The following is a 13,282-nucleotide window of genomic DNA, read 5'->3' on the forward strand; positions in this document are numbered from 1 at the left end:
GCCTGCAATTATAAGCGCCGGCCACTACACAAAGGTCGGCGAAAAGACTTCCATTGCTTCCACTCCGATCTCTATATATTTGTGGAGCTAACAGCATGCACCCGCTCAGGTGATCAGTGGAGGTTCCGAGGGACGGACCCCAGCCGATCAACTATGACCTATCCTAAGGATAGGTCATTAATAGCATTCTCACTAAAAACTCCTTTGATGCGGAAACGCGGCAGATGGCACACATGGTTTTTGCCCATTGATAGGGCTAAAGCCAAGGCTGCCTTCCCACTGGCGAGAAAATTGTGCGAGATTTGTGCGTTGTGATACACAAATATGAACCCCAATCTTTCAAATGGGGTCATACACATCAACGATGTTTTCCTGCATGGCGCTGCGATGTGATGCTATGCAGAAAGCAAATCGTAGCACGTTCTATCTTTCTGCGTGATCTCGCATTGCAATGCCCATTGATTTCAATGGGGCCTGCGGCAGCATCGCGAGGGCTCCCACTGAAAGCAATGGGAGAAACTCTGATCTGTAAGAAAATTCTGCAGTAAATTCTGCCATGTGAACATATCCTAAAATGCTGAGGTTTTTTCCACAAGCAATTCCACTGTGGCGTTCTGTGCTTTACTCCACATGTGGACGTACCCTTAGAGGAGCTTGGGAGACAGAGCCAGCATGATGGTAAGGCTGACTAGAGTGATACACAATGCAAAATCTCCCAAGATTACCCAGTGAAGGCAAAGTGATTAAGAAGGATTAAAAATAAATATGTCCGGCATGCTCTCAGCTCCAAACAGATTTAAATGGACACTAAGTTTGCCCACAACTTGCGCTCATCTAGCAGCCTGTGAGCATCATCAATCTTGTAATATACTTGCATTAGGCTGGGGTCACACTAGGTGTATTCCCGCCGGAAATCCCGCGGTTTGGCCGCAGCCGAAACCGCGAGATTTCCGCCGGGAGAACCACCGCGGCGGCTTTGAAGCGGCCCGGCCGCTCGCTCTTCCGCTGCGGCCGGCGCTCCCATAAAGGAGAGCGCGGCCGCGGCGGAAATAAACAATAAATAGACATGCTGCATCTTCTGAAGCCGCGGCTTCAGCCAGACTTACCGCAGCAGATTGGCCGTCCCGTGTGGATGAGATTTCTGAGAAATCTCGTCCACATGACTGGCTAATCCCGAGATTAGCGGCCGCGGGCGGTTTGCCGTGGAGAAGTTCCGCGCGGAACTTCCGTGGCACATCCGCCCTGTGTGAATGCAACATTAAAGTTTTTGTTTTATTACTGCAAATTAAGTATGAAGTGCCTGCCACTAGGGGTCTCTCTTCCAGCACCTTTCCAATCCGCTGACAGTGGCTACATGTAACATGGGCGGCCATTCAAATGCTGCCTTGTATCTGATTGGAGCAGGGCTATGCAAGGCAGCATGGGAAATGCGGAAGAGGAAGCGTCAACCAGTACAATACTGGAAGAATGGCCGACATGCCCCACCAGCAAGCTGACTGCAAACAGCAGAGAAATAGGAAAATCTGCATGGAAAACTGAATTGATTGAACTCAAAACAAGGTGCAAATAGCAGCAAAGCAGCGGCCAACGACAACCTGGGCTGCTTTGGTGCACTTTAAACCTGTTAATCAGCGTTATACAAACACCATTTAATTTGACACATACCATTATTCTTTGCGAAGCGCTGGAGATCCTGCAGGGACGTCAGCGGCTCCTGAGGGCAGCTGGACACACACAGAGCAGTGGAATTGATTCTGAGGTCTCGGATCTGCATGTTGCAGGAATCCAGGAAGAAGACATGTCTGCAAACAGACACAATATCACAATGAAGCCCCATGGAATCTACTGTACAACAAAGTGAGTGCAGAGTGACGGAAGCGGCTCATATACTCAGATAAATGGCAACCATTAGCATCAATTTGGGCAGGATTGACTGACAGTATAACATGGATGGGGTAGCACAATGCTTTTTTTTTTACCCCGAGACACAACTGTTGTCAGAGAGGATGTAAGCAATCCAGAATACAATATAAATTAGTAAAACATATATAACTAAAGAAGAAAGATGGACAACATTCTGAACAGCCTCACACAAATTCTGCCTCTTCCTAATCATAGCATAAAAAAAAGGCATAACTGTCTGTAACGGTGCCATATATTAAAATATCACATTATTTATCCCACAAGGTGACGTTCACCAGAAAATAAATAAATACACAGTGCCAGAATTGCGCTTTTTTGGGGTCACACCGTCTCGTTGAATAGATGGCGCTAAAAAGGTCATATGCACCCCAAAATGGTACCAATAAAAATATTGCAAGTCGCCCCACAAAAATGTGCCCTCATATAGCTTCATCAACAGAAAAATAGAAAAAAAGTTATGGGGGTCAAAAGATGGCGACAGAAAGCAATTTTTTTGGGATAAGTTGGGGGTAAAAAAAAGTGGGAAATGAGGTTTAACACTGATAAATGTAAGGTCATGCACACGGGCAGAGGAAATACATGTCCCCATTACACACTAAATGGGAAACCACTGGGTAACACTGGCATGGAGAAGGACTTATTTTAGTTAATTGTGAGATTAACTATAGCAACCAGGGTCAGGCAGTTGCTGCCAAGGTAAATAGGATCATAGGGTGCATCAAAAGAGGTCCAGGGGCGCATGACATGAGGATTGTTCTTCCTCTATACAAATCACTGGTTAGACCACACATGGAGTATTGTGGACAGTATTGGGCACCGGTACTCAAGAAGGACATATCAGAGCTTGAGCAGGTACAAAGGTGGGCAGCTAATGTAATAAAGAGAGGTTATCAAAATTGGCGTTATTTAGTTTAGAAAAGAGATGGCTGAGGGGCGACCTAATAACTATGTAAAAATATATCAGGGGACAATACAGGGATCTCTCCGATGATCTGTGACTGTAACAATCCTCTACATCTAGAAGAAAGAAGGTTTCTACACCAACCTAGAAGATGGTTCTTTACTGTAAGAGCAGTGAGACTATGGAACTCTCTGCCCCAGGACGTGGTAATGGCAACCCGATGAAAGACTTCAAGAGGGGCCTGAATGTCTTTCTTGAGCGATACAATATATGTTATAATCATTCATAACTTCCAGAATGGTCGGTGATCCGGGATTATTCCAATTCCCAGGCTGGAGTTAGGAAAATTTTTTCCCCTTAAATAGAAGAAATTTTGTCTTCTATCTCATTGGGTTTTTTGCCTTCTTTTGAATCAATATTGGGAGAGTGGAGCTGTAATAGGCAGAGGTCTTTTTTGGCCTTACATTCTACGTTACGATCTTATTTTATTAAATAGTAGAACATTAAACCCCATGTAAATTTGATATTGCTGTATTAGACTGACCCACAGAATAAGGATAACGGGTCATTTTTACTGCAATGAGAATGCTGTAAAAAACTGAAAAATTGTATTTTTTTCCTATTGCACCCCGCTTAGAAAGGTTTAAAGTTTTCCAAATTCATTATATGGCAAGTTAAATGTTACCATTAAAATAATACACCTCATCCTGCAAAAAAACAAGCCCTCATGTGGTTATGTTGCTGGAAAAAATTTAAAAAAAGCAATTATGGGGAAAAAAAGGCCTAGTTTATATAACAAATCTGAGCCAGAAATCGCATGAAATCTCAGCTAACTCTATATTCCATTAAAGGGGTTGTCTTGCGAAATCAAGTGGGGTTATACACTTCTGTATGGCCATATTAATGCACTTTGTAATATACATCGTGCATTAAATATGAGCTATACAGAAGTTATACACCTACCCCCTCCGGTGCTGGCGTCCCCGTCTCCATGGCGCCGACTAAAGCTGCTTCTTTAGTCGCACGAACAGTCGCGCTTGCGCACCGAAGGATTCCTCTTCTGTCTACCTCCGGGCTCATGAGCGGCGTCCTGGCTCCTCCCTCTTCTCCGCGTCATTGTAGCTCCGCCTCCATCACGTGGTGCCGATCAGCCAATTAGGTGGCTGTAATCGGCAGTGGAACGCAAGATAGAGAAGATAATCCACGGTGCACCATGGGAGAAGACCCGCGGTGCACCATGGGAGAATACCACGGTGCACCATGGGAAAGGACCGGCGGCCATCTTTAAAAGAAGAAAAGAAGAAGCTGCCCGAACGGGGATGCAGGTAAGCGATTTTTTTTTTTAAAATAACAAAGGGATTGTTTTTAACGGGGCACAATGTGGGGGTATGTAGAAAAAAAACATTTTTGATTTCGCCGCCGGACAACCCCTTTAATTTCATTGGGATTCTTCTGTGATGTCACTTCCCAAGACGGTACATGCATTGGTAGATTTGCACATAGTAGACTCACTGGATGCACATGTGGATCCATGGAGGCTGTAAATACAAATCCGGTCTCGGACATGATTTCCATTCAAAGTTGAGTACACCACTCCAAAAGTGACAGAAAACATGTCAAATGAAAAACCAAAGTTTGCAACTTTGTTCTCTTTTTGATTAATTAACGTTTTTGGTTCTGTCTGGTAATAATTCCATGTGAATGTAGCCTAACGGAGTCTGGTATTTGAGCTGGGTAGTCACATCACTAGCCCTACGTCATCACTCAGCTCTGTGCCGGCTGTCTAGGCTTCTGTTGGGCTCTTACCTGAGGCAGAACATTGGATCTGTCACCCAGTCATTAATTTGCTGCCTGATAATGGTAATAATGTGAGAACACAACTTCACCAAAGGCTCTACAATAAAAGGTCTTTCCAGTCAGCAGTGTAGCTGGTTTGGTCACTAGATGGCAGCACATGGAAAAACTGCAATATGTTTTGTTTTTTTTTGCAAGGACAGTCATGACAAAAAAAAAAAAGAAGAAATTGAACAAGTCAAGAACATTCAAAAGATGCTACTTTCTGTACTTTCTGATTATAGTGTCTCTCTAAATTGTCTTTTTACGTTGCTAGCAAAGACAACAGTACAAAAAACAGGGGGGGGGGGGGATTTCTCTACATAGCGACATAAGGAATGGCTGCTGGACCTTTTGTCATGAGGTTATGTAAATCCTAAGTAATCTACTGTGTACAGCATAAAATAGGAGCTGCAGTAGAAATCTTGTGCTGGGAAAGAGAAGCAGTTTCTCTTCAGCCACATCCCGAGACTTCTCCCCAAGTGCCATCCCTCTGGTCAGACAGCCCAGGCCCAATGTGCGGACCCCTCTACTAAACTGGCCTTTTCTCGTCCGTCACATATAAAACAATCCCTTTTTGTACGTACTTTCTGTTTGTCATGTCTTTTCCAGAATAAGGAGCATCAGATATCGGAGAGTTTCTTCTCCCGCACACATTTCCATAGCTGTCATAGCCAAAGATGAGTCTCTCCGCAGCTCCGGCCATCAAGGCGTATCCGCTGATAAACATCTGCAAAACAAGTAGGATGCTATATGACAAAGAATTGGATTTTATTTCAATCCACAATAAAAAAAAAAAGCTTCCACGTATAATCAAACATGTGCATAATTGTTCAAGAGACCAGCAAAAGTGTAGTGAAGCTTCAGACAACGGCGTCCTTTACCAAGCAACGGCAAGGTAGGACTGCATAACAGGGAACCTATAGGATACTGGACAAATAGAACAGAAAACATGGGGCATAAAAGCAAGTCCCTAGTGGTCTAATAACATACAGCCAAGTAGTATTTATTTACATATACCCCATTTCCCTGAAAATAAGACCTACCCCAGCAATACGCCCTAGCATGATTTTTGAGGATGCAGAATGATTTTTCAGGATTTTTGTGGATGCTTGAAATATAAGCCCTATTCTAAAATTAAGCCCTAGTTACAGTTAATAAAAAAGAATGTAAATAGTGTCCAGGCAGCTATGCGTGTAAAAAAAAGTAAAATCTTTTGGGGCAAAAATGAATATTAGACACTGTCTTATTTTGGGGGAAACAGGGTATTAATACTTAGTGGGGCTCCTTTGGCCTTAATAACTAACACCTGATGCTGGTATTTCCCTCCATTCATCCTGCAAATGCCTGGCAAGCTCTCTCAAAAAAGATGGAGGTTGTTTATATTTCCTGACCCGACATTCCAGTTTTTCCCAAAGATGTTCAGGCCAGTTCTTCACAGAACATCCATGTCCTCAAACCAAACAGAGCTGGATTTGTGACAAGTCCTGTTGTCTTGTTGGAAGTATTGCTGACTATTTCCACAGTCTATCCAATAGCGTGCAGTTTCTGTTACAAACTATGGCTGACACCTCCAAGGCTCTGCATGTTACATAGAACGGTTTAGGACATGTTACATGCTAATATGATACCATCCATCTTACTGATAGGGGCGTCCAAATACGTTTGGTAGGATGGTGTATGCTGGAGTCCATCATGCCCGTACCTTCTCCACCTACTACGGTGGAGTCCGGAGATTTCCAGTACATTTCATAGTCGTCTGATCCTGAACTCAGCAGGTTCGGATGACTTCTCTAATACACATGGTCAGCTTTATCCCCCCCACTATTACTGCAGGAACCAGAGATTCAGTAAGGTAACAGTGGGGACGTCCAGATGGGCACCGAGTCTTCATACATCCCAGCCAACAGGCACAGTGCGTCACTTTTAATACTGGAAAACGTTCATTCGGATTACTCTGTAAACCAACAATGCCGTATACTCCTACTCACAGCCTTTAATAAAAAAGGCCTTGCCTGAAGCCAAGCGTTTTATTACACCTGCACCAGCCATATGTTCTTCTTGAATGAACTCCAGAGATCGATGCAAAACAGCCTCTTGTTTATTTAAAAGCCAAAGGAACAAATTCTAGAAAGGGAAAATGTCCGAGGGTGTCGGGGCGGCCGGGCGTGCCAGGATTACCGGATGGAAAAAGAAGATGGGCCGTTTAGGGAGAGAAACCAGAGCCTACTGATTCACACATGGAAAGAAGCAGTCATGCTCTAGAGCCAGAACGTCAGAGGAAAAGTAGCAATTCTCACCAAATTAAAATGATACATTATTACAGCTAGAGGGGCACCAAACAGACAGAAGGGAAGGAAACATTTACCCATGTGACAGCTTGGAGGACGCTTAGCAAGCTCCTAGCACAGAAATATGATAGATAAGCGGTCTGCTTTCTCCAAGTCTTTGGACTTCTCCCTTTCTTCCCCCCAATACTCGCTCTGCTTCAGAGATCTGGCATGGAAACTGTACAAATTGATGCCAAAGAGTAAAAACAGGCTGGCATTTCTCAGGCTAGTCTAACTAAGGCTACTTTTACCTGGACCGACTATTGGCGGTCATCTCATGCAAAAACGGGAATTGAGAGGTTACTTAGCGAGATATCGGAGGTCGGACAGAAAAGACCCCCGGCATGTTTCGCCTCCATTCAGTGAACGACTATCACTCCTGCGTGAAATAATAGGAGCGCCAGTCGCCCCATGTAATAGTATCCCAAAAGATCAGGTCTCTTAAAAGTGTTGGTGCTAGAGATGAGCAAACGTGCTCGGCCACGCCCCTTTTTCGCCCGAATACCGCGATTTTCGAGTACTTCCGTACTCGGGCGAAAAAATTCGGGGGTCGCCGTGGCGGCGCGGGGGGGGGGGGGGGGGGGTGGAGCGGGGAGTGGGGGGGAGAGGGAGAGAGAGAGGGCTCCCCCCTGTTCCCCGCTGCTACCCCCCACGCCGCCACGCCTCTCCCCGCCCCCCGGCGACCCCGAGTACTTTTCACCCGAGTAGTGAAGTACTCGAAAATCGCGGTATTCGGGCGAAAAAGGGGCGTGGCCGAGCACGTTCGCTCATCTCTAGTTGGTGCCTTTTGAGCCCAGTGATAAGGAATCAAATCTATTTGTGCCACAATTTAGCGAATGTGGTTTAAGCTACATCTCCTTGGATAGCACGGCCACCTTATAAAGTTGGTAAGTGATGAGAAAAGTTACAAAGTGTCCAGCTAAATTATTGCACATCACCATATATTGCCTTGTAAATGCAGACCTGAGGGGTTTAATATAAAATGCTAAAAACATGGAAAACAAACAACTAAGACTTGGTGCGACCACCAGAACCTCATTGATTCTCCGGTGCTTTTGTTATTTATACACAGATGATCGCTGCACAGTCCTGCCAGCGATGCCCTTACTGATTTACAAAGGATATTTTAGGTCTGTCCTGAACTCGGAATGCCGTCTATTTATAGGGATGAAGTAACTGGATAGATCTGTTTAGCTAACCATAAGCACGGGGAATGTAGCACCTAGTTCTAAGTGCGTACCCGATATATTTGTCATGCTTCTCTGACATGACCTAATGTATGCGGGGATTAGTTTGTACAACATCAATCTGGTAGTCAGTAAATATCAATGATTTCATCTAATAGCCGACCTGAAATGAGCTCAAAGCTGGAAAGGAAATGTGTGTTTAGAGAGGGTTCTGGTGTTCTGCTAAGACTTTTGGCTTCTCCCTCTGCTGTGAAGTTCCAGACGGCCTCTAATACCCGAAAGGAAGAGGCACGGGGGAGGGGGGGGGGGTGTTCGGGCTATCGGTTTTTGTAAATAAAGGAAAAGTAGCAGAGAATGTCAATTACATTATTTTATATACGACACCAGAACAGCGAGGGCTCTAATTTTTATTTTTTCCTCTACGCCTTCTAAGAGCCATCGAAGTAGCAATATGAGGAATTGTTTTTGTGGGGCAAGTTATAGTTTTTAATGTAACATTTAATGTAACACAAAGTTTTAAGTGGTGTGAAATGAAAAAAAATGTAATTGCACCATTTTTGGTGGGGGTTTGATTTTAGGGCATTCGTGGCAGTAAAAGGATTGCCTGGCCTATATACTGCAATACTTCAGTATTGCAGTATATAGTGATTGTTAATGTTGACTAGGAAGCCCTCCCCTTTAACCAAGAACAGGGATTGGAGGCCTGTTTTTGGCAACAGTCATGGTTCCAGAGGTCGGACCCCCACTTTACTCTTATGTCTCGTATGATTGACAAGCTATATATAGTAAAAAGGGGAATACCCTTTTAAATGGGCACATACAATACCCTTCCTTATGACTCTAGCAGGACTTAATGCATTATTATATATGAGTGAATACAACTCAAATAACAGCTCAGCTATAATATGTAATTATTTGTAATACTATTACTTACCAAACCACAACAGAAAATGAAAAATATAACCAGCCACGGGATGTCTGTACATTTTCGGTGTAGTAAAAGCCTCCATGGTCTCTGCCTGGTATCTTCAGAAACCTGAAAAAAGGAGAATAAACGCTGTGATGGCACAATGTATCTTGTACCAAATGTAAAACCACGACTCCCAAACCCTTACATGCAGCACCCTGCGCGGACTCACTCTCGTCAGCTAATGCTCCAGACAGCAATTCCTGGAACAGAAAGCAACTCTCTGCCAATTAACTTCTCTGCCGCTTTGCAACCTAGGTGGTCCCCCTTTCCCTCTCCCAACTATTCCTGGCAGTTAGTCACAGGGATTGGCAAGTGGATGCTTCTCTCCCTCTCACTGTGCAGATACATACTTCATAAAATCTGTGCCCGTAGGGTGTAAGAAATGATCTGTATCAAATGTTTAATATTTCATCAGGGACGTTTCAGACAGAGGAGAGCCTTCATCCTACATTGTCTTCTGTGGTCAAAAATTCAGTGCTGCAGCCCCCGCTGTTCTCCCGGTCGGTCTTTGCATATGAACGGCTACTACCTGATCACTGCAACCAATCAAAGACCAAAGTAGTCACATGACATTCTCCTGGCATCACCACTCAGATGCTGAGAGCCATGATGCCAGGAGAACAGCACAGGACCGCTGTATACACTTCCAAAAGACAGAAAGTAACAAGCCAATGATCATGATAATCAATGGAGCGCCCCCTCCCCCCCCCCCCCCCCCCCGCGACTATTGCCCCATGCAATCTCCTCCTCACTGAAGGGGGTACAGTAAGCCTGCAGTGAGAAGAAGAAGCCCCCCGTTAGACGGAGACCACCCACCAATCATAAAGTTACTCCCTATCCTATACATAGGGGATAATTTTCAATTTTGGGATACTCCTTTTAAAATCAAAAGTCTTATGTAGGACCTGTACAGAGCCCATCCAAACAGAACAAAGCCTGCAGAACCGACAATCATGAATGTCCGAAAACCCCTTGAAGTCTATGCTAGACATCCTTAACTGGCTGATAACAGGGAACAAAAAAAAAAAAAAAAGGAATGTATTCCACTACATCTATATATATAAAATTGAATGTATGTCTGTCTGTGTGTCCGTCTGTTTGTTTGTCCTTTATGCGCTACTACACCATTCATCCGATCGCCATGAAACTTTGGGAAATTGTTGAGTACACTCCTGGGAAGATTATAGGCATAGTACAACTATTGTATGATAAATGGCGCGCGTGCGAGCGTCGACCGTTACGCCCCCCCCCACACGTAGATCGTTTGATTTCCATCATTGCCACCAATTCTCTCACTTCCCAATGTCGTAGAAACATGAAATTTGGCACGAGCATTGATTATGTCATAAATAGGAAAAGTTAATGGGTCCCAACTCGATTATTCAATTCTAAGCGCAAAACAATTAGCGTCCAAATTTTACGTACGGAATCTAATTCTCTCACTTCCTGATATATATAAATGAATGTCTGTCTGTCCTTTATGCATTACTACACCATTCATCCAATTGCCATGAGACTTTGGGAAGTTGCTGAGTACACTCCTGGGAAGATTATAGGCATAGTACAACTATCCTACGATAGGTGGCACGCGTGCGAGCGTCGTCGACAGTTATGCTCCCCAGACAAAGATCGTTTGATTTCCATCTCAAGCACAAAAGCAAAAGGCATTACGAGCAACGGGAGGAGTGTTCAACCAGAAAATGATGCATCCGCCGAACGTCTCGCAAGACAATTGCTGGATATTGAGAATGTTGAGGTAAAATGAAAGCTGTGCTGTGATTGGTTGCTATTTCTTATACTGCTGAGGTAACATGAAAGCTGTGCTGTGATTGGTTGCTATTTCTTATACTGCTGAGGTAACATGAAAGCTGCGCTGTGATTGGTTGTTATATATTATACCGCTGAGGTAACTTGAAAGCTGCGCTGTGATTGGTTGTCATCTAGATATATAAAAACGAATGTATGTATGTATGTCTGTCTTCGCAGCAACGCGCGACGGGTACGCTAGTAAGAAATAAATAATATATATTAGAGGTACAGATTTAGAATACCGTTAGAAGTGCACCATAGGTCTGAAGAATGTGGTATAGTGTGATATCTTCCATATAAATAATTATTCTAATTAGATTCTGCTCACCCAGAATCCAATAAAACAGCTAAGGCAACTCAACCTCCGGCGCAGATCCGGCACACAATAACTATTTCATGTGCGAACATTTTGTCCTTAATGGCGGAAGCCGGACAAACCCCAATATAGTCAACAGGGTCCATCTGGCTCCGTTCAGGTCCGGTACGTGTCGGATCTGGTGCTTCAGCATTTTCTGAAAGAAATGTGGCCTCAGAGTACGTGGATCTACTGCAGCAGATTTGTGAGAGAGAGAGAACAATCCACATGCAGAGCAAAGCCATTTCAGACTTGGAGTTTGTTTGCTCCACTGGATTAGGAAACCACACAGGCAAAGTGCACTGCCCTCCATGAGTAAATACAGAGCGTTACATAACAAGACAAGAAGCGGCACCATTTAAAAATAAATAAAATAAGATGTACTTTACAAATGTGATAATTGCCGCAGCAAACATAGTGGTTTAAAAGAGAAATGTATAAGATACAACACGTTATGGGTGCCTGCACACGAGCAGAATTTCAAGCGCGTGATTTTAGGCACATAATCCGCCCCAGACCGCAGCCAATATACTCCTAAGGCCGCCTGCAGACGAGCGGGTCGGATCCAGCAGCGAGAAATCTCGCCGCGCGATCCGACCCCAGAGCCTGCAGGGGCGAGCGCGTACTCACCCGCGCCTGGCGGCCCCGGCTCTTTGATGTGCCGGCTGCCGCGCAGCCGGCGCATGCGCAGACCGGAGCCGGCGGCCAGGTGAGTGCGTGCTCCGCACAAAATTAGAACATGCCGCGGTTTGTTTGCCGCGCGAGATTTCGCGCGGCCAAACCGCGGCCGTCTGCATAGGAGTGCGTATTGTAATGCACTCCTATGCAGACTTTCAGCGGCGGAAATCCCGCGGGAAATCCCGCGGCGGGATTTCCGCTCGTCTGCAGGCGGCCTATGAGGATCCGCAGTTGTCCCCAGATGGACGGATGTGTATCGCGTTTTTTCACGCGCGTGAAAAAATCTGCGACCTGTTCTAATTTTGGTCGGATCATGCGCGTGAAGCCTCCAATACAAGTGAATGGGTGCGTTTTTTCACGCAGTACATCCGCAGTGCAGCTGCGGATGGAGTCACTGGTTGCTATAACTACAGGAAGTAGGCGTGGTAGGAGGCGTCCCAACACACAGCACAGAGCTTCACAGGCACATTTCAACTGCAGATCTGTCCTTTCTGTCCCCTCATCTACCAGAGAGCAGCCAGCAGACACCAGCCTGCCACAAGCCATAATGATCGACATGGGGAAACTTGTGGCAATGATGCAGGACTTCCCCAGCCTATGGGACAGTAACTCCCCAGAATACCTCGACAAGAACAGAAAGGAACAATCCTGGTGTCTACTGTCCGCGCAGGTTTATGGGGATGCGTGGACGAACGCAGTAGAAGCAGAACAGAAGAACTTGCGTGAGTATTATTCGCTATTGCGTCAAATGTACTTTTTTTTTTCATTTTAACCCCTTAGTGGCCAAGCAGTTTTACTTTTGTTTTTATTGTGCTTTTTTCCCATCCCCACTTTTAACCCCTTAGTGACGGAGCTTTTTTGCTTTTTTCCCCCCTACTCCCTAAAAAATCGTAGTTCCTTTATTTATCCATCGACGTCGCTGTATGAGGGCTTGTTATTTTTTTGCGGGACGAGTTGTATTTTGCAATGGCACTATTTATTGTACCATATAATTTACTGAAAAACCTTTAAAAATTGTAATCGGAGAGATAAAAAAAGACTTTCCACCATCTTTCGGTGCGTCCTGTTTCTGCAGCGCGCAAAGTGCAACAAAAACGACCCGATATTTTTATTCTATGGGTCAGTACGATTACTACGTTACCACACTTATATAGTATTTTTATAGTACGTCCGAAAAAAGTTACATGGATCAACCATGCCCACAAAGACATCTGCTCACCGGGTGAAAGCATGTTGCCAGAATAATTTAACAGTGCTCGCACAAGCAAGAGGGACAAAACGGAGTCTGGGTGTTGG

At 44.8% G+C, this 13,282-nt stretch overlaps 1 protein-coding gene across 1 annotated transcript in view; it reads right to left on the minus strand.

Moving 5' to 3' along the window:
- The window catches only part of SLC44A3 (solute carrier family 44 member 3), a 92,361-nt gene that overhangs the window by 68,445 nt on the left and 10,634 nt on the right, over positions 1 to 13,282 (minus strand). Inside the window, exons 3-5 of the mRNA XM_066597389.1 lie at positions 9,109 to 9,210; positions 5,245 to 5,387; positions 1,666 to 1,802 (exon numbers count right to left, since the gene is read on the minus strand). Of these exons, the coding sequence (XP_066453486.1) occupies positions 1,666 to 1,802; positions 5,245 to 5,387; positions 9,109 to 9,210 (382 nt within the window). The remainder of the gene's footprint in view (positions 1 to 1,665; positions 1,803 to 5,244; positions 5,388 to 9,108; positions 9,211 to 13,282) is intronic.

The sequence above is a fragment of the Eleutherodactylus coqui genome, chromosome 3, assembly GCF_035609145.1.
Source record: "Eleutherodactylus coqui strain aEleCoq1 chromosome 3, aEleCoq1.hap1, whole genome shotgun sequence".
In the NCBI taxonomy this organism is placed as follows: domain Eukaryota; kingdom Metazoa; phylum Chordata; class Amphibia; order Anura; family Eleutherodactylidae; genus Eleutherodactylus; species Eleutherodactylus coqui.